The sequence below is a fragment of the Typopeltis vanoorti genome, chromosome 4 (assembly GCF_054136105.1).
Source record: "Typopeltis vanoorti isolate ZY-2024b chromosome 4, IOZ_Tvanoo_1.0, whole genome shotgun sequence".
NCBI lineage: Eukaryota > Metazoa > Arthropoda > Arachnida > Uropygi > Thelyphonidae > Typopeltis > Typopeltis vanoorti.
In genome coordinates this window covers 104,521,419-104,544,554 of record NC_143552.1, presented here as the reverse complement: position 1 = coordinate 104,544,554, position 23,136 = coordinate 104,521,419, and the positions used below count along the sequence as shown (strand labels likewise).

Genomic DNA, 23,136 nt, shown 5'->3' with positions numbered 1-23,136 from the left:
TCAACCATCCTTTTGGGTTAGATATATAGATGACATCTTTGCTGTATGGCCTCACAACAGAGACTCCTTACTTTCCTTTATAAGCAGTATCAATTCTGTACATTCTCATATAAAGTTTACCATGGTCATATAAAGTTTACCATGGAGATTGAAAAAGACAACAAGTTATCATTTTTAGACGTCCTTCTCATCCATTCACCTTCAGGTATTCTTACAACAACAGTTTACAGAAAACCAACTTTCACAGGTCATTATATTCTCAAAGAATCTGTTCATCATCCTTGTCAAAAAACAGGAATCATAAAATGTTTAATCTGACGAGCCAAAACTAATTGTTTAACTTTTCATTTATTACAGAAAGAACTTTCAACTATCAAACATCACATGAAACTAAATGGCTTCTCCGAAAAGAGTACACAACATCTTTTGATTCTTACAATCCAACATAGAACAGCAAAGATTCAATACGTCGAGTTCCAATTCCTTACATTTCTGGGATTTCAGAACCAATTTCAAGAATTCTAAAGAAATATGATTTAACAGCCACTTATACACTTATTTAAAAATTATCCACACATTTTCCTTCATCTAAAGATAAACGCTTAACCTTGTCTCTACCTGGTGTACATCAAGTTCCTTGCAATTGTAATCTTTCCTACTTTGGACAAACTGGACGTTCTATAGAAAAAATAATTCAAGAGCATCAATCATCAATTCAATACAACAAACCCGAGAAATCTGGATTAGCTCAGCATGGATTAGAAACAAGCCACAACATCCTTTGGTTCAAGACTCTCTTCCTATATAGATGTCGCTACAAATTTGAACGTTTATTTAAAGAAAGTGTGGAGGCCTTACTTCAATGTCCTAACTTGAATCGTAATGACTGTATATTTATATCAAAAATTTGGGAAAGTTTAATCAGGATAACACTTTTTTTTTATGTAAACTTCCTATATTAGTCTAATATTATTTAAGATTATTACATGACTTTCTGAATTAATATCTTTAATTATGACTTTAAAATGTTTACTCTTCTAATACTTAGCGATATGACATCACGTGGCTCGTTCTATGTGTGAATGATCAATTGTTCGTATTCCACCTTATTTTTTTAAAAACTATTCCTATGTAGCCACTGAAGATGGTCTGTAATATTCTGAACTGAAATATTTGGCGAATTAAATATTATTCTTGTGTAAACGTGTATATATTTAATAATCACTATACAGTGAATCACACTTCCATAAACTGTGGGTGTCTCTGAAGCAGTTGCAAATGAACTACAAAAAAGAATAACATTCCACTGTTCATGCTTGACTTTATGAATGCTTATGCACTGATGATGGCCTGTTGGTTTCAGGCCAAATATTTGCAAGAAAAAAATTATTATTATTATTATTTTAGATAGTTATCTCTCAAGAACTCGAGAAGTTCATTTTCCTTATTCCCAAATGTCATCTTTTCATTCCAATCAATACTGCCATAATTAAAACACCAATACTAATTACTCTTCCTTTGTTCACTAATCCAAGTTGTTTATACATTTCTTCATCACCATCCTCTACATTTCTGAGGCTATAGCAACATTCAACTAAATATTTCTTCCTAACAACCTCTGTGTTACATTGCACTGCCTCATAACCATTGCTACTATTTCTCTCTTTCATGTCTGCCTTATGTGGACATAATTCCCCTGCTATCATCAGCAGTTACTCTCATTTCCTTCCCGTCCTTTTTATCCTCGCAAAAAAATACTGTATCCTTTCATTTCTATTCTCATTAGAATATCATCTTCATTCAACCATGTTTCACTTATTCCAATGTTTTTGGGGCGAATAAACTTAATCAGTGAAACCATTTCATCTCTCTCCCTTATTTCGGATACTTCTACCATTGTAAACAAACATAATAATTTATTTTTATGTCTATAACCAATCCAATCCAAGCCACTCGTTGTTTGTGATTTCTCCACCACACCTGCCCAATCACCTTTATCACCACTTACCAGATATATCTCCTCAGTCTCAACTTCCCCACCCATATCACAATACACACCATCTTCATATACACACACATTCACTGCTATTTTCTATATCCACTCTCTCTATACCATGTCTCCCTGTTCCTCTTGCATTCCTGTTCTCTCTTTACTTTTGCGCTACTACTTTTTCACTGCCAAGCACTTCCATCTCTTCAATACTACTCTCCTGATTTTTCACTTCATCTCTTGCTTCTGATCTCTTGCATGCATCACACACACACTGTACTATAAGCACTCCAGTTTATAGTACAGTGTGTACTATAAACTGGAGTGCCCTTTATTTACCTGCACTTTATTTATCTTACCCTTTATTTACCTGCACTTGGATAAAGGATAAAACAAGAATATATATTTTCTTGGCAAGTTTAATTTATTTGCAAGTAAATGAAAATAAAACTTCTACATCTGAGACAAATGTAGAAGTTTTTAATAAGCTGATACACCTGAATCACCATGAATTTAGCATTAATTCCACTTTGTTATCTCTTCTAGATCTGGCTCTCACTGATGATATTTAATAATGTTCATCTTAGACCTGGACTGCTTCCTGAGAAGTAGATTGCTTCTACATGTGGATGGATTTTTGCTTGTCAGTGAGTGGAACCATCACTGAATTTCCTGTCCTGGAGTGATTCAGGAAGTCATCAGTATTTTTAACAGTATTTTAATAAATGTCAAAACCAGTCTAGGCAGTAATCCTTCCCATAATGCACAGCCTTATATCAGGATCTTGTAGATCACTTAGAACAGTCTCATAATGCTTTGCATTATGAGACTATTTCATCTCTTACTAAGGAATCTGATGTGAAGTCATCAGCCTCTATATACAAGTGGCCTAGTTGTGAAAGATACTTCATATGCAAACTTTGTTTGTTTACATGTGGATAAAGGATTAAACAAAAATATAATTTCTTCACAAGTTTAACTCATTCAACCATGTTTCACTTGTATATGGAGGCTGATGTGAAGTCATCAGCCTCTATATATAAGTAGCCTAGTTGTGAAAGATACTTTACAGCAGTTCACTTTTAAGTCTACCCATGCCACTTCATTCATCAGTTGCATCAGTCTTGAGACTGGTAGCTCAGCAGCAATTTCCTCCATTCCGCTCTGTCATTGGCTTTCTTCTTAACCTCCTGGTAACTCCTCAAACCCGTGCTGTCTTTGACTTGGTCAAGAAAGCTTTTCCTTGGTCTGCCTCTTCTTCTTTTCCCCTCTATTTTGCCTTCAGTTATTCTTTTCACAAGTCCATGTCGAAGTATATGTCCAAACCACCTATCCCTTCTAATTTTGATCGATTTTATTAGAGTTCTTGTTTCGTTTATCTCTCTCAGGACTTGTTGGTTTGATTTTTTTTCTGTCCATTTTATTTTGTTCATGCGGCGCCAGCACCACATTTCAAAAGCCTCCAATCTTTTTACATCTTTTCTGCCTAGAATCCAGGTTTCACATCCATACAGTGCAATGCTCCATATTAATGTCTTTACTAATTTTTTTTTCAACTGTAGGTTGAGGTTTCCTGTTAAAATGCTTTTCATCTTAGAGAACTGGGCTTTTGCATTGTTTATTCTTGATCTTATTTCTCTTGTTCTGCCATCTTCTGTTATTAGGCTTCCTAAATATTTAAAGCTTTTCACTTGTTTTATTTGTTCCCCACTGATGTCTATACTCTGCATTGATAGGGATTTTGCCTGTAACAATGATTTTAGTCTTATCTGTGTTGATTTTCATTTTATATTTTTCAAGGTTATTATTTAGTAATTCTAGCCTTGTTTTTAACGTTCTTCTGTTTTCTGCTACAAGGGCTATGTCATCAGCAAATCTTATACACATGACTTGCTCACCATTTATCTTTATGCCACTATTTATTTTATCTTTAGTTTCCTGAATGGCCTTTTCAATATATAAATTGCCGGCAAAGGTTGGTCGATTGATAGAGCCTCTGCTACTAATGGCTCAGTTAAGTAAGTTTAAGCATGGTTAGTAGTTGGAAGGGACCAATTGTTCGATGCTGTTGGCACACTCTCCCTCGATGAGTCTTTGAACTCCCTGGAGGTGTCAAATAATAATATATTAAATTAAATAAAGTGGTGAAAGTATACATCCTTGTCATACTCCACTCCTTATAGTTATTATTTTCTCCTTATCGATTTTAATCCATCCATTTTGATTTTTGTAAATTTGATAAATTATTTTCCTATCCCTCAAATCTATGCCGATATTAGTTAGACAATTTAGGAGTATTTACTGGTTTACTTTATCAAATGCTTTCTCTAAATCAAGGAAGCAAATGCAAGTATTTTGACTAAGGTCTAATCTTCTCTCTATTATTGTTCTTAAACAGAATATTGCCTCTCTTGTTTCTTTATTCTTTCTGAATCCAAATCTTCATTCAATAAACAATCTATTTTTTAATAAATTCTATTTTGAATAATTTTTAGCAGAATTTTGCTAACATATGGGATTAAAGCTATTGTTCTAAATTGGCTGCATTTGTTTGCATTATTCTTTTTTGGTATTGGTATTATGGTTGATTTCATAAACTCCTTTGGTATTTCTCCTCTATTATAGATTTGGGCTATTAATTAATGCCACTTGTCAGCTGTTATTTCCTCACACTCAACCATGACCAATTGCCTTTATGACCTCTTACCCTTACTTTACTTCATACTCGATTATCCTCATTACATCCCAGCCCATTCCAATCCCATGCCAACCATCTATATATATAGACATTTCACTGCTGCCTCCAATCCAATCTCCTTATGCCATGTCGTTCTGTTTATTCCAACTTCCCTACCTCTGTTTCTCTGTACATCTTGCAGTTCCATTTCATCATCACTCTCACACACATATGCTACTACTACTACTATTACTACTTCTATTTTCTTTAATAAGGACTTTAGTCTCATCAGTTCCATGCTCCTGATCTTCATTTCACCTCTTACTGTTTCTGATCTCTTGCTCACATCACTCATTGCACTTCCTTCTTGCAACTGTCTCTTCGGTTGATTCACACTAAATCCATCACTTTTATACAAATCCATCTTTCCCTCAAATGTATTCCATACATTTATAAACTGTGCTTCACACAGCTCTGCCAGCTACAATTTCCTTCAATGAATGAATGAAGATGACCTTGATGTTAGTCAGAATATTTTTCTGTTAATGAATATTATGTAAGTTTTAGATGTTTAATAGTTTTATAATATTTTTTACCATGCATTTCGCTAAGTTCTCATTATCCAACACATGCCTGGATTCTAAAATGCTAAAAATTTTGTGAATTAATGTAGTAAATCACAACTATACATGCAGAGAGAGAGAGCTAATATAGCAGCACTCATGTCCCTCTCTCTCTCTCTCTCTGTGTGTGTGTGTGTGTGTGTGTGTGTGTGTGTGTGTGTGTGTGTGTGTGTGTGTGTGTGTGTGTGTGTGTGTGTGTGTGTGTGTGTGTGTGTGTGTGTGTGTGTGTGTGTGTGTGTGTGTGTGTGCATACACAGACAATCCCCCAACTAATGTAAATTATCATGAACAGGCTAGAAAATAGTGAATTATAAAAATTTTACTTAACCTGCATTCATTATTTGCACACCATCTAATGGCAGTCTTCTGTCTTCTGCAAGCAGACAGATAACGTGGTGCAGGCATGTACTTTCCTCAATCTGACTTTCAACATGGGCATAGTATATTTTTAGTTTTTGCAGGCTATATATTTTTAGTACTTGCATTAGTACCTCACTGTCGTTAAAAGCACAAAGCAAAATAGATCACATGTTAGTCTGTTATTGAGAGATTAATAAAGAAATAAATAAGCCACTGTTCAGTCATGTCATCTCTTGATAATTTCATAAGAAAAGTCAAATAGCCATATTAACATTTTTTAAAAGATATTTCTATTTTCTCATATTATTTATATACGTATTATATTACTTTACATTAATAATTACATATCGAAATTCAATTTATGTGTGAATTCTGTGAATGAAACTAATGGAAATAACCTTCAAAACATTTTTAATGCACTACCGCATACACATAATCTAAACACATTAGAAATAGGGTGTGATTAACAGGGGAAGGAACTAAGTCCGACTTATGTGAAATTAGAGTTATATAAAGTTTTTGGAATGTAACTCTTACATAAGGCAGGGACTGCTGGTATATGAAAACAATTATTAATTAATAGATGAAAAATTAATTATACCTTATGAAAAGATTCGTGAAGAGCTTTAAGAATTGTTCCATATGCTCCAATCAATGCAACACAAACTTGTATTTTTAAAGCAGTAATGGCACCCCTAATTTTTCTGAAAATGAAGGTCATAAAAATATACTGAGATATATCAAAACATTATTCAACATTAACAAAACTATTCAACAGTAACAAATATAGACCAATATTAAGAATTTTAAGCTTAAAGCTTTACAATATAATTATGTTATGTTTTCTTTCATTTGTTCTAGTTTGGTGGAATAATAAAGTGCAATACATTACTGATTACAAACTACTATTACTACTAATAATAGTTACAAACTACTATTACTACTAATAAGAAAATAATTTATTATTTTCTTGACTTCTACTGAGCCAAAAGACTCATTGTGGGAGGTGAACACTAGTCAATACAAAATCTGTCGTATCACCCCTTAAACTCATTCACTGTCCAACTTTCACCACTTTCTCAGGCAATGCATTCCATGTTCCTACCCCTCTCCATGCAATAAACTGACGTCTTAACCTTTTACTCATTATTTGCTTTTGTAACTTCTAAGGACTGTCTCCTGCCCCCCCCCATTCACTTTGTTCCTTACCCTCATTCTACCATATGAAACATCTCTTTAGTGTTAATTCTATAATAACCCTTAAAAATCTTGCCCTCAGTCAATCCTCATAATCAACATTGTAGAGTCCTGATATCATTTTTATTACCTGTCTCTGGACCCTCTCCAAGGTTATTTCATACCTAAAAGTCCCAATGAAGAGATCTAAGCATAGAACTCCAGATGTGGTCAGATTAAAGTTTTATTCAACAGCACCACAATCCTACTCTCACAGTCAATGTCCTCTTTAATATTGAAGCAATTCTCTGAGATGTCTTCACATCTCAGAGAATTGCTTAACTTAATTGGATTGGTAACACTATTGGTTACCAATCCAATCTGCTAAACTAGTATGCAAACTCCCAAACCCATATTGCAACTTCATAATGGCTTGGCAACAAAAAAAGGGAAAAAAAAAAGTGCCCTTAACAAATCCATGCTGGCTTGCATAAATGATATCTCCCTCATCTGCTCAATTCTGTATATGATTGCTTACCAATCTTTCCAGAATCTTGTCCTGTTGCAAGACTTCAACAGTTAAGTTAATGGCATGCTTAGTTCCACAGCACATTTCCTTAAAACATGGTGAAATTCCACTAGTCTCCTTACCTTACTTCCATTTAGCATACTCAGTATTCGGAATACACCCTCTTCATTTACTTTTAATGTGCTTCATTATCCTTCTAGAAATAATGCATGCTGAACCAAGATGGAACATCTAATGAAGTGATCATTAAATAGCTCAATTATGTCATCTACATGGGTCATCCGAGTCCCATCTCCATCTAGCAAGGTCACCTGTCCACAATAATTTTTCCTCCTAACTCACCACATAATGAAAAAAAACAAAACAAAAACTGATTGAGATTCTTCTTGAATTGCAGCACTAGTGTCCACTCATATTCTAAATGTTCTCTCTTACAATATCACTTTCCTATCTTGAGCCTTATATTCCTCATGCAACTGTTCTCCACATCTCTCTCTCTATATATATATGTGTGTGCGTGTGTGTGTGTGTGTGTGTGTCTTCCATAATCTCTTTTGCAGCAGCAATTCTGCTTTAATTTCTGTTGTCATCTATTTGACTCCAAATTGCTTTGCTTTCTTTACTCAAGGGGAACAATCTGCCACTGGTGTCAACAACTGTTTCTTATGAATTTGCCATACACTACTGACCTCTCTTCCTTCAAATTCTTTCATCTATTGTACTGCTGCAAGCAGGTTTCTAACTCTATGATGGTTGCCTATCTTATATTTCCACATATCCTTCTTCTTTTATACTTCAAGGTGCCTATTCATTTTCCAAGTAAAGACTACATGGTCATTTTCACCAACTGGGAGAAAAAATACGACTCTCAGTCACAGTGAGATTCTCAGATGATGTGACCAAATCCAAAACTCTTGATCCTCATGTTCCCTCAACTACATGCTGGCTAACACAGTTGTCCCTCAAGAAATGCAAAATTTTGGTTCCTTTGGTACTGCATGCTGCCTTCTCTTCCCTGTTTATATTGCTGTAGTTGAAGCCCATAATAATTATTTGCTTTGCACTTGCCAAACTAATTTGCCTAAACATTTCCTGGTCATCACCATCTATATTCCCTGATCTCTAGTAACATTCCTCTAAATATACTGTCTAATGAATGTCTATCTCACACAATATATTCTAAAAGGCATTAGTGTTATTTCTGCTGAGATTCTCCGCCCTTAGAGGGCATAGTTCATCTCTTATGAGTAACACTCCACAACTATCATATTTACCTTCCCCATCCTACTGAAATATGTGATACTCATTCATTTCCATCCCTGTTAGAACATCCTCCTTAGTTAACCAAGTATTACTAATACCATCAATCTTTGGAGAGATTGAGTGAATCATTGCCACAAATTCATACTTATTCCCTTCATTCCTAATAATATTATATTATTAGCTAGATAGATGTATCAAAAGACTACTCAACAGTAACAAAAATAAAAAACAATATTGAGACTTGTAAGCTTAAAGTTATTCTTACTAAATAGCTTAAGGAAATTACAACATACAATAGAATATACATTAAAATAAATTTTAATACACTTCCAATATTTCGGCAACGTCATGTTGCCATTTTCACAGGAACTTAAAAAAAGGCACTTGCATGCAAGCACAACACACAGTAAATGAGGATGAAGCAGGAAGCTATTCTTTCTCCTAAAAGTCCTGATGGTGCCCCCCTAGCAGGCAATGTCTTGGACGATTGGGCTGAAGGTCTTCTGATGTAGATTTCCCAAATTTGGGGCAGTCTCGTGCAATTAAATTTGTTGAGGTTTAATTTGTTTCTTAGGTCTGAGGCTGATTCCATGAATAGCCATTCACATTTGAATTTACTACGGTGTATTATCGTGGCCTTCTTCCACCGTATTCTATGGGGGGTATCCAGAGCATGGTCTGCAAGACCAGAGTGGCTGTATTGGTGAAACTGGATGTAGTCCTCGTGTTCTGAAATTCTGATATTAGCTGTCCTGCCTGTTTGGCCAAAGTAGGACAGCTTACAGCTGCAAGGGACCTGGTATACACCAGTTAGGTCTAGGGGAAGTTGTTGGTCTTTAGTGGAACGGATAAGGGATGCCAATTTTCTATATGGTCTGTAACAAGAGGTCAAGTGATGTTTTCTTAAGATTTTGGTAATTTTTTCCAAGGTGTGTCGGATATAGGGAATGGTGATGGATTTAGTGTAATCCTTGTTATGAAGGGGGGGGGGGAGGTTGTGGTTTATTGGTTTCAATATTTTTTGGATTTTTTTTTTTGGGGTGTGTAGCCATTGGCTGAGCAAGTGTTGAGAATGTGGTTAGGGCATTGTCATTTGAACAGATAAGTTTAGCCCTGTTGTGTAGTGTCTTAATGACTCCATATTGTTGTGGGGGGGAGATGGTTGGTGAATGTATCTGCCTGTATGGGTTGGTTTTCTATACATGACACCTTCCAAACCACGTCGCCAACGATATTAGACTGGATGTGGCTTGTGCTCTGACCAAATAAAAACCACCAAAAACCAACATGCCCAATAAGGAAATTAAATCTCTGCAAGAATTAAATAAAAACAAGGAAATAATAATCACCAAAGCGGATAAAGGGAATGCATTACTTAACCAAAAGGATTACACAGGTAAGCTGAATGCTCTATTGTTAGATCAGGCCACTTACCTCCCTATCGAGTATAATCCCACCAACTCACAAATTAGAAAACTCCACAGGCTCCTTAAGAAGATCACTTCTTGGCCTGTAGAAATCATTAACAAATTAAAACTGTTTTACTCCATTTCCCCCGTATATATGGACTCACAAAAATACATAAAGAAAATGTGCCATTATGTCCCATAGTGAATGGCATTGATTCCCCCACATACAAACTAGCTAAACATTTGGCCAACGTGCTCAAACATACTATACTGGCAACACACCATCACACATAAAAAACTCAGCCCACTTCAAAGCCAGCATAGAAAACCTTACACTCAAACACACTGACATAATGGTCAGTTTTTGATGTTTCCTCCTTATTCACAAATGTCCCACTCAAAGAATCCTTACAGCTAATCCAAGCTAAGTTTCCTCCTGTTATCACAGCCCTATTTTAGTTCAAAATGAAACCTTCCTAACACACTTAAACAACCAACATCTCAGAATCAAGTTCACCCTGGAAGAGGAAAAAAACAACTGCCTTCCTTTCTTAAGCATACTAGTCACTTGCCAGCCTGACAGAACCTTGGTTTTCTCAGTTTACAGAAAACTTGCCCATACAGACAGATACATTCACCAACAATCCCCCCCCCCCCCCCACACACACACGCAACAATATGGAGTCATTAAGACACTACACAACAGGGCTAAACTTATCTGTTCAAATGACAGTGCCCTAACCACAGAACTAAACCACATTCTCAACACTTGCTCAGCCAATGGCTACCACCCCCCCCCCAAAAAAAATCCCAAAAATATTGAAACCAATAAACCACAACCCTCCCCCCCTTCATAACAAGGATTACACTAAATCCATCACCATTCCCTATATCCGACGCACCTTGGAAAAAATTACCAAAATCTTAAGAAAACATGACTTGACCTCTTGTTACAGACCATATAGAAAATTGGCATCCCTTGTCTGCTCCACTAAAGACCAACAACTTCCCCTAGACCTATCTGGTGTATACCAGGTCCCTTGCAGCTGTAAGCTGTCCTACTTTGGCCAAACAGGCAGGACACCTAATATCAGAATTTCAGAACATGAGGACTACATCTGGTTTCATCAATACAGCCACTCTGGGCTTGCAGACCATGCACTGGATACCTACCATAGAATATGGTGGAAGAAAGCCACGATAATACACCGTAGTAAATTCAAATACAAAAGCCTATTCATGGAATCAGCCTCAGCCCTAAGAAACAATCCAAACCTCAACAAATTTGGTTGCATGAGACTGCCCCAAATTTGGGAAACCTACATCAGAAGACCTTCAGCCCAATCGACAAAGAATACCACCATTGCCAGCTAGGGACACCATCAGGACTTTTAGGAGAAAGAATAGCTTCCTGCTTCATCCTCATTTACTGTGTGTTGTGCTTGCGTGCATGTGCCTTTTTTTAAGTTCCTGTGAAAATGGCAATGTGACGTTGCCAAAATATTGGAAGTGTATTAAAATTTATTTTAATGTATATTCTATTGTACGTTGTAATTTCCTTAAGCTATTTAGTAAGAATGTATAACCAAGCCGTTCTAAAGTGTAATACATTATTCACTGCAAACTAATCATAATATTATGTTAGTCAGTAACAATAATTTTTTTTAATTTATGAAGCATAATTAAAAAATTCTTAATGCTTCATTGGCATGAGCAAGTTATGTTTAAAAATATTTCTTCCAACTTTTACTGTATCTACTACACCTTCACTTAAGTAACAATTTTTTTTTAATTTATGAAGCATAATTAAAAAATTCTTAATGCTTCACTAGCATGATGACAAGGCATGTTGAGAAAGATTTCTTCCAACTTTTACTGTATCTACTACACCTTCACTTAAATTTATTCAGCACATACACCTACTATCCTCTTGCGCAATGCATTTTACTTATTTTATGTTGTACATGATTAGCTGGCCTTGTTGAACAAGTGGACAGCAAACCCACTCTTCATGGTGGGACGTAAACTCTTGCTCACATTTTATAATACAGTGACAGCTGAGTTGGATAAAGGTAATGGGTTTATAGTGATACTACTGGAACTTGCAAAGACCATTGACAGGATATCACATGGAATTCTAATCAGTAAACTGCAGCACATGGCAATGGATATAGGGGTGGTGAGATGGATAGGAAGGTGGTTGATGGAGAGATAGATACCAAAGAATAGTTTATTCAGGAGTCCAAAAGAAGACCTGTGACTAGTGACGTGCTGCAGGGTTCTGTTCTTGGACCACTACTGTTTAATTTGTTCATTAATGATATAGGAAAGTTCAGTTATTTGCTGATGATGCAAAGTTGGGTAGAGCAATAGTTAATACAGATGATGTAAAAATTTTGCAGGATGATTTGGATATATTTGCAGACTGGGCAAAGGAAAATGGATATCAGTTTATAATAAATTTAGTTTAATCCTTTATCCAAGTGTATGTAAACAAAGTTTGCACCTGAAGTATCTTCAGGACTGAGGCAACTCATAGTTGCCTCAGTCCTACCTAGGCAACTCCAAGCTCCCATCACTCCTTAGGAGTGATGAGAGCTTGGTCCACCTTTACTATGAGTTGCCTCGGTCCTGAAGATACTTCAAGTGCAAACTTTGTTTGCATACACTTGGATAAAGGATATTAAACTAAATTTATTATAGTCTAACTAAGTGGAAAATAAACTTCCTCGGATATCAGTTTAATGTGGCAAAGTGTAAGATTATGGGGTGAAAAGTTTACCAACTGTATACTGCATTGGTGGAACTGTACTCCAAGAAATTGACAAAGCCAGAGACTTAGGAGTGTTAGTGGATAGGGAGTTAAAGTTTAGAGTGCACATAGCAAAAGTGGCTAAAACAGCTCATCAGATCATTCATTACTGAAGAATACTTTGTTGAGAAGAGACAAGTAGGTTATTGTTCCTCTTTATTGAATCTTGATAAGGCCCTATCTTCACTTCCTGGCATACAGATCTGGGTGCCAGGGTTTCTTGGTGATGAGGAGGAAGTGGAGAGGCTCCAGAGGCTAATGACCAAGATGGTAGCAGGTTTATGAAATGAACCTTATGAGAACAGGTTGAAGATTTGTGGGTTACAGAAACTGGTTGATAGGCAGAAAAGGGGTAATATGATTTAGACATGCAAATTACTGAGGAGTTTTTACAAGATAAATTCAGAGGAAATTTTTCAGAACAGGTCTGTTGGTGGGAGAACTAGGGGCAATCCATGGAAACTAAGAATGTAGTTAGCAAAGGTGTTAGAACCAGGTTTTTCTTGGAGAGTAGTGAATAAATGGAATAGGTTGCTAGAGTCTGTTGTGGGTGCCATGACTGTGAATGAGGTCAAAGCAAAGTATGATAGATACTGTGCAAATGCCAAGTTGTTCTTGATATGATGTTTAGGGCCTCCCTCAATGAGTCTAAGGACTCCTTGGAGTTGTCCATAATAATAATAATATTCAGAAAAACCTAAGAAATTAGGGTGGATTAAGCTTGCCAGATGTCCCATATATACGTTACTGTCCCGTATTTTACGTTGAATATTGCTGTCCCGTATTTTACGTCGAATATTGCTGTCCCGTATTGTACTTGTAGGGACAGCCTAATGTCTCATATTTTAATGAAAAAATAAAATTATAAATATAATGTTAAGCAATTATAATTTTCAATATTCTTTTCGAATAATCCAACTTAAATTGATTCGTAAGCCATAAAAACTGACAATTTGAGGAAATTAATTGTGTTTACAGCAGTGGCAGCATGGTGGTGATGGTCTCTTTCATCGGTCATTTTTTATTTAGTATAACCATTTTATTTATACAGATATATTGCATTTGCATGTACAGATATATTGCATTTGCTTATTTTCAAACAGTTCTTATTTGGATATTGTGTGGTGCAGTATTGATACAGTGTGTGGATGTTATTTCAATAATTGTTAAAAAATAATATCTCACTTTTTTGATGTTTGTTATTTGGTTAATACATAAAATATATAATTAAAGACAAATTACTTTTTTTATTAATTATACAAAGGTAAATTAAATTTTGCTTCTTTCCTTAAGTCCTTAACATTGCCAAAATGAAAGTGCATTTTTAATGATGACTTCGAAAGAATAGAATTTTATTGCAAAAGGCAAACATATGATGAAGTTCAATGCAAAATCTGTAGACGAACATTTAGTATTGCATGGGGGATGAACAGATATTACACAACACATTAACACTCAGAAACACAAATTGAGGATTTCGAGTTCTAGTTCAAAAAATATTGATACTTATTTTGTAAAACCAAATACCAGCAATGAAAGAAAAGTTATTGCAGCTGAAATAACTATGGCATTTCATGACATAAAGCATGATCATTCTTTGGGTCATCCATGTCCTGTATATGGTTTTCCAAAATCTGGCAACCCTAGGGTGGATGCATGTAAATTGTGTGAGGGGCCACCCATGAGGCAAGTGCATGTGAGAATGGCCAACAAGTGCAGAAGCTAGTCTCTCAAGCAAAAATATCGAATAGGGTATTCGATTCAGGAATTAAGATGGTTGGCGGCCTATAGGGTTACTGCAGTTTCTATATACTAATACCAGAAGTATTAGGAACAAGAGGGAGGAGCTTTTGGCATTGGAAGAAGATTTGGGAGAAGCAGACTTGGGAGATTATGGTTGGAGGCCTAAAGGGTTACTGCAATTTGTATATACTAATGCCAGAAGTATTAGGAACAGGAGGGAGGAGTTTTTAGCATTGGTTAGTACAACCTTGCCAAAAGTTATAGGCATTAGTGTGACTTGGCTCAGATGATGTAGTTACAGGGATAGAATGTTAAGGCTTTAGTATTTTCAGGGAAGACAGAAGACAGGATAGGGGGGTAGGGGTGCTGCTGATCATAATGGATGAATTACAGACAAAAAGAATAGGAGATCGTTGGGAAGGTAGCTGTTCATTTGAAGCAGTCTGGTGAAATCAAGGCCAGTAAGACAAAATATATGGTTGGTTGCTGCAATAGGCCATGGGATTTCAGGAATGATGTGGAAGACATGCATCAGCAAATTAGTACAATGAGTGCACGTCGAGTGATCATTATGGGGAAACTTCTTCAACTATGGAGATATAGATTAAAAGGAAGAGAGATCACAAGGCAGGAAGGAAATGGAATTTATAAACCTACTGAGTGATAATTACTTGAGGCAACATGTAATGGAGGGGACTCAAGGTGCAAGAGTTCTGGTCATAGGATCAGAAGAGCTAAGGTTGCCACATTGCCTCCATTTGGAGAATGTGACCATGCAGTCTTGACTTGGGAGATTATAAAAAATGAGGAATATTCTCTCAAGAAAGGGTATGTGTGACACTACAAGGCGGTTGATTATGACAAGCTTAGTTGGAAGCTCGAAGCTTTGCCATAGCATAAAACCCTGCAAGGGCTGGATGTTAGTAGTGCATGGGAGATAGTTCAGGGACATCTACAGGAAGCTATATTAAATTGTATACCTAAGATAAGGAGGCTTAATCAGGTGGGAGTTAGATGAATGAGTAATATCATTAACATGAGCTGCAGAAAAATAAATTGCTGCAGAGGGTATATAAAGAGTGACCCACAAACTCATGAACAGCACAAGGGACAGGCAAGAAATGTGACAGGTATATTAAGAAAGGCAAAATCAGATTATGTTTTCTTATTCCTACTTTCTTTTGCTGCCATAATGTCACTTACTTTCATTTCTTCATTCATATGTTCTTTCACTTTTTGGTATAACCCAGGTGCAAAAATCATGTCCTAAGATTGGTTGGATGTGAACAAGCATAAATGAATTTGATATACATGGAACAAAGAGAGAGAGAGAGAGAGAGATTTAGTCAAAGGAGATCAAATCAAGAAATTCCAAGTTGCTCTGTGTGTGTGTGTGCATGGTATATCAGAGTGAACAAATGCATCATGTTTATAGGTCAACTTCGAGGTGAAAAGAGTCAAAAGGTGTATAATTTGGAAAGCTGAGATGAGTGAGTGGTGCTTGATGATGTTAAATCAGTTTTAACATACCAATTTCTGTAAGAAAAAGTAGGTGAGGTGTCAAACTGGAGATGAAAATGAAGATTATTGAGGAAGAAACTGAGACCATGCATATTTGTGAGGTGGAACTGGAAGGTTTTACACATGCTTCCAATGTAGTGCTTGAATTCTGGTTTGTTATTGTGGCAATTAGTAGCACTTGATATTCACATCAGTATTCAATGCTTCTGAATTATGAATCGACAAATGAACAAATCCTTCTATCCTCTACAGAGGATATAAGGGTTTGTTAGAAGTTGGGTTTTGGTTTAGTACTCTGCTCATGTCCTATAATAGAGTGACAGCAATCAGATAAGAGGAATGGATATACCATAATCCTTCTGGATCATCCCAAGGCATCTGACAGAATTCCAAATATAGAGTTTTTATGTAAACTTAAAGTGATGGGCATGATCAAAACAACCTTCTGACATAGATAGAAGAGTAACTGACTGATTTATGAAGGTGCAGAATATAAGAGATGAAGATGAGTGGTTATACAGAAGTCTAATACAGAATCCCTGAAAACTGACTTGAACAGACAAACTCAATGGGGAGATGCTAATGAGTGTCAGTTTAATGTTTGTAAAGGTAAGGGCAGCATTAAGGAGAAAGGGAACCGCAGGCAGAGTAACATATTGATGGGAATCTGTTGCAAATAGTCTATGAGCTAGAGACCTAAAGTTTAGAGGTTGCTAAGAGAGTGAAATCAACAAGTGAATGACTGACTGAACAGATTAAAGGATTGAAGAGAACACTCACTTTAATGGAATAAAGAAGATATTCTCCGACTTTATATGACTTTGATATGACCACAAGACCATATCTGGACTAGTGTGAGTGCGTGTATGTGTGTGTGTGTGTGTGTGTGTGTGTGTGTGTGCAGATATGTTTATATAGGTTCCAGGGAGATAGAGAGACAGATAAGAAGATCCAGAGGCAGGTGATCACAATGATAACTGGACTGTGGAATTGTGAATATGAGGACAGACTGAGGAATGTGGTCTTCAAAATTTGAGAAGTAGATGAATGAGAGGAGACATGATAGAAGCATATAGGTTCATTAGGAAAACTTACAATGAAGATACAACAGAGATGAATCTTGCAATTGTTTGATCATCTGTGTTTCTTTTTTTTTTTTTTTTTTTTTTATTCCTTAGCTGGTACCTGGATGGGGCAAGCCCCTTAACTAGTATGCTGCTGTGAGTGCCACTGGACTATCTGTCAATTGTTTTCCTGCCTGATTACACATGGCCTGTAGAAACTGTACTTTCCTACTGGCAGTGCATTATGTATATTAATTGTATGTGTTCCAATAGCAGTTTGTCTGTTCTGAGGGACAAAAAACCGGAGTTTCTGAGAGAAAAAACTCTCCACCTCCATATGAGACTGGCTAACTCACCTTCAGTTGAAAAGCTCTGATAAAGGTTCTTCACGTCCTACATGGAATTCAAACCCAGGTCTTTCCAACCAAAGAGCATCATCGAAACTGACTAAGCTACAGAGACCTTCAGTTGAAAAGCTCTGATAAAGGTTCTTCACGTCCTAGATGGAATTCAAACCCAGGTCTTTCCAACCAAAGAGCATCATCGAAACTGACTAAGCTACAGAGACTCCTGTGTTCCTTATGGCTGGTTGCAAGCAAAACTTGGGCTCATTCCTGAAAAATGGGTGTGGAGAGAAAGCATATGAAGTTCAGATTCTTTTCATAGTGAGTGGTGAGTTTGGGGATTGACTATCCTTACCTGTTGTAAATGTGTCTCTTTAGTGAATGTGTTCTCTTAAAATTTCTTACACTGATAGTGTAGTATTATTAACAGAATAAGAAAAGTTAAGTTAATATATAATATGAAAGCAAACATAAAAACAATAACTATCGCTATAGAATTTGTTATATGTAATTTAGAATTTAATGGAAAGACAATAAAGTAATTTAAGAAATTAAAAAAAGTATTCAAACCAATGAAATATCATGATATCTTAATCACGCCATTTGGAATAATAAGAATTCAAATGTATTAGAATCCGAATGCTATACAATGAATTAAATCTCAATACAGCAAAGTCTAATACTACTACTATAGGAGGTCCTTTTATCAAACACACAGCTCATCAGATCCCCAATCTCTTATTTCCTCCACCTCCAAAAATATATTCTCACCAAGCATAAATTCTGCATGCCATTTTTGTTTTCCAAATTTTAAAACCTTACATTTTGCAACATTGAACTCACATCCTCATTCCCAATCACTCAATTTATTCAAGTCTTCTTGTAAGGACACAACATCTTCACTACTCTTTATGGTTCGTCCCAGTTTTGCATCGTCCGCAAACAACTGAATATCTCCATCCAAATCTTCACCAATATCATTAATATACAAGTTAAACAGCAATTGCCCTAAAACAGACCCCTGAGGAACACCACTAGTAACTTTCCTTTTCCTAGATATCGCTCCCCTATACACAACTTGTTGATACATATCAGATGGCCAGTCTCCAATCCAATGCACCAATCTAATATCCAACTCCATCCACTCCAGTTTGACTATCAACTTATCATGTGGTAATCTCAAAAGCCTTTGCAAAATCTAAGTATATTACTGTGTATCCTTCTCCTCTGTCCATGGAAGCAGTCACCTTATTATAATAAGTAAGTAGATTACTAAAACATGACCTCCCTTTAGTAAATCCATTTCACCAAAGATAATACCATTGTTGTCAACCCAATGTTGTAAATACAGAAATATTTTTTTGTACTTGAATAATACAAACACCTACTTGAATAAAATCAGAAATCAGAACATAAATTAACATTGTAAAAATAAATCAGCATTCTTATAACAAATAAATGATAAATAAATAAATACACACACACACACACACACACACACACACACACACACACACACACACACACACACACACATATATATATAAACTTGTAGAATAAGAAAGAGTAGGAAGAACAAAAACCAAACAAAAAAAAGGGGAAAGCTGACTAATGACCATTAAATCAGCAGACTAATAATATTTAAAAAAAAAAACGATTTTGTGATAACCTCAGATGATGTGATAGTGTGAATGAGGTAAGGTAACAGAATGTACACCAGTTGGGTGAGTGAATATGAAATATTGACTTTTAAGTTTGTTAAGTGCAGGAGAAGGTTTCACTCATAAAGAGGAATAGCTGGAGGAGCTATAAATTGAGTGTGTAGAATTTCTGAATTTACAGTGAAGAAATATTGAGAAGCCATAAATTTCTGTCATCTGATTGCTTTGATTAGCATTTTGGTGTGTTCATTTTAATTATCCATTTCAACCATTAAACTATGCTTTTTTAGACTTCAATACAATAAAGAAAAAAAATTTCTGGGATATAAAAAAGAGTCCTTTTATATCTAAAGACATGTATATTAACCTTTATTTATTTACTTTATTAATGCAAAAGATTAATCACTCTGTAATGTCTACAAAACAATGTTATAGACAGACATGTATGTATGGGATTACAGTATAGTGAAGGATGTACAAACTTTGAATTTTTGTTTAAGTTGATATCTTGAATAGTATTTAATGGTTTTACATATAATGCAATTTGCAATAAGAAATATTGCAAGGTGTCAATATCTGTATTTATATCCAACTGTATCTATCAGATAAAACACTAGAGAACACAAGAAGTTACCAGACAAAAATATCATCAGTGAGATGCCATACTGTGTGGATGGTGGATTAAGTAGTACAGATGGTAGGTTGTGTGGTGTAGACTGTATTCCAGCAATGCGTTCTTGGACTCCATGAATGTGTAATTTATTACTAATAATAATTTGTCACATGGGGTCAACTAACAGTGAAAGCTAAATAAGTCAGATGCAACCTCTACAGAGCCTTTTAATTTTATCTAGAGTTTCATTATTTGTAGAACGTATTTATGTCTAAAAGTTTATTTTTCACTTGGTTAGAGTATAATAAAATTAGTTTAATCCTTTATCCAAGTGTGAGCAAACAAAGTTTGTGCCCAAAAGTATCTTCAGGACTGGGGAAAGGTGGTACAACACCAGGGCAACTCGTTGCAAAGGTGGAGCAAGCTACCAACACTCCTATCTCAGTATCTCCTATAATGCAAAACACATCTCCTTGCGGATATGTCTAATGTTATGCATTAAGGGAAGGACCACTACCCAGACTAGTTTTGACCTTTATTGTGGTCTCTTCAGTGGGAGCCAGGCCCAAGTGGAGATACCAGGCAGAAGCATTAACAGGTCATCTCTACCTATAGGAGTTGCCAAATGCCAAAATAAACTTTCAACATCTTTCTCTAAATCCAGAGTAATTTATTAAAAATGGGTGGCACACCATTTGGCAACTCCTATAGGTAGAGATGACCTGCTAATGCTTCTGCCTGGTATCTCCACTTGGGCCTGGCTCCCACTGAAGAGACCACAATAAAGGTCAAAACAAGTCTGGGTAGTGGCCCTTCCCTTAATGCATAACGTTAGACATATCCGCAAGGAGATGTGTTTTGCATTATAGGAGATACTGAGATAGGAGTGTTGGTAGCTTGCACCACCTTTGCAACGAGTTGCCTGGTGTTGTACCACCTTACCCCAGTCCTGAAGATATTTTCAGGCGCAAACTTTGTTTGCTCACACTTGGATAAAGGATTAAACTAATTTTATTGTATTTATGTCTGTTTGCGGTTTCCTCTCTTCAGGACCACAAACATTTATGAAATTTATTATATAGCCTTTCATCTTTAATTGTATATTAATGATTTCTTCTGACATGTAGTTACATTTTTTATATTTAACTAATATTGTTCATGTAGTATTATTATTACTCCAGATTTGCCCTTTCCTCCTTATTTACCCCACTCTACAATATAATTTTGTTTATACATTATGTTCTTCTGGGTTTCAGATAATGCTACTATTTTAATATTTTTTTCTTTAATTAGTTCATATTCTTTTTTTTATTTATTCATTTTGCATTCCAAGTTGCTATTTTTAAATTATATCATTTCCAAGTTTTCGAATTTCTTGTCAAATCAGTTAGTTGTATATTGTCATTCTGGTTACTCATCTTACTCATCTTCATTATTTCTTTTGCCAACTTGAGCATCATGCCACACATGAGAATAATTATGTCATGCTTTGGTATTTGTTCTATACGCTATTGTAATTTATCATTAAGAATTTCCTTTTATTCAAGATCGTTATTGTTTGTTCGTGAATAAATCTGTACAATGGTTAATTTAATACAGATTGAATATAATATAGCAATTATTATTCAATAGCTTATAGCTTTCATTTCACCAAACTATTATTGTCTCTTTACTCTACATAAGTGCTAGTCCTTTTTCATATTTTTCATCAAATCCTGAATACAGTAAGTGATTTCTAATTATAGTCTTCACACTTCCAAAACCTGTTTATCTCAATTCACTTATTCCTAAAATATTTATTCGGACTGTCTTATTTTTATTATTATTATAAATATTTCACCTCCATGGAGTCAAAGGACTCATTGCAGGAGGTCTATACTCTCTCATGCAGAAAGTCTTGCCGTGAGAAGGGTTCCTAAAGAGTAGAAAGAAGGTAGAATAGTACTACTCCACAGGCATGGCTCCAGGACAGAAGCTTCCAATTATAGACCAGTCTGTATAACTGCAGTTGTGGTTAAGAAGTTGCAGAGACTGGTTATGAATGGAATACAGGATTAGGATGATGGACATAGTTCTTTATTATGGATATATAAAGGGTAGATCCTGTTTTAGCAATTTACTTTTATGATAGGGTAATGGGTGTGTTAGATAAGGGAGAATCATATACACTGATATTCTTGGACTTTGAAAAAGCGTTTGATAGATTACCACATGATAATTTGGTGTACAAGCTGCAGAAGATGGGAATAGATAGTATAATGGTTAGATCGATCAGAGATTGGCTTTCATCATACCAGCAGGTTGTGTATGATGGAGCCGTGTCTCAAAAAAGGAGAGTAACCAGTGCCGTGCCCCAGGGTTCTGTTCTTGGACCCTGCTGTTTAACTTGTTTGTAAATGATATATCGTGTGGACTGACTAGAGTATCCTCAGTTGTTTGCTGATGATGCAAAGTTGGGAAGAATTATATGTAGCACTGCTGATGTTAATGCCCTTCAGGAAGATTTGAATAGACTTTTGACTAGAACAAAGGAGTGGGTTGTAGTTCTAATATTAATAAGTGCAAGGTGTTGTATTTTGGAGTGCAGAAATATAAGGCTGTGTACTATATCGATGGCGCCATAATGCAGGAAGTTGATGAGATTCAAGATTTGGGAGTGATGGTTGATGGTAGACTGAAGTTTAGAGGTTATATTGCTAGTGTTGTAAAGGATGCACATCGCAGTGCTGCTATGATAAGAAGTACTCTAACATGTAGGGATAAGGAAGTAATTGTGCCAATGTATAAAGCACTGGTCAGATCACATTTGGACTATATGCTCAAATTTGTGCTCAAATCTGATCATCTGGCTTTGAGTGTGATGTGGAAACATTGGAGAGGTCCAGAGATGAATGACTGAGACAATATCAGGACTCTGGAATGCTGGCTATGGAGAGAGAGAGAGGTTGAAGAAATGTAGATTGAAGAGTTACTGGATGGGAGGAAAAGAGATGATATGATAGAGACATTTAAGTTAGTGAGAGGATTTTATCAGGTTAATCCAGACGGATTATAAAATGAGTAGAAGGCAAGAAGGGAAAAACAAGAGGCCATTCCTGGAAGTTATGTAAAAGTGTGGTGAAGAGGGTTGTGAGGAGTAGATTTTTTACATAGAGAATTGTCAGTGAATGGAATTCATTACCAGAATGTGTTGTTAATGCAAAGTGTGTTAAGAATTTTAAGAGTCAGTATGACAAATATGTTGTTAGTTAAATGAACCTCCCATGATGAGTCTGCTGACTGCATGGAGAGTGCAATAATAATAATAATAAAAGATCATTGTACCATGATCAAATTCAGTTTTTCCACACT

The 23,136-nt window shown here is 35.8% G+C and overlaps 1 protein-coding gene across 1 annotated transcript in view; it reads right to left on the bottom strand.

Annotated features, from left to right (window-relative positions):
* Positions 1-23,136, bottom strand: part of LOC150107569 (uncharacterized) — a 613,086-nt gene that overhangs the window by 198,227 nt on the left and 391,723 nt on the right. The window contains exon 20 of the mRNA XM_090392132.1: positions 6,252-6,354. Within this exon, the coding sequence (XP_090248258.1) occupies positions 6,252-6,354 (103 nt within the window). The remainder of the gene's footprint in view (positions 1-6,251; positions 6,355-23,136) is intronic.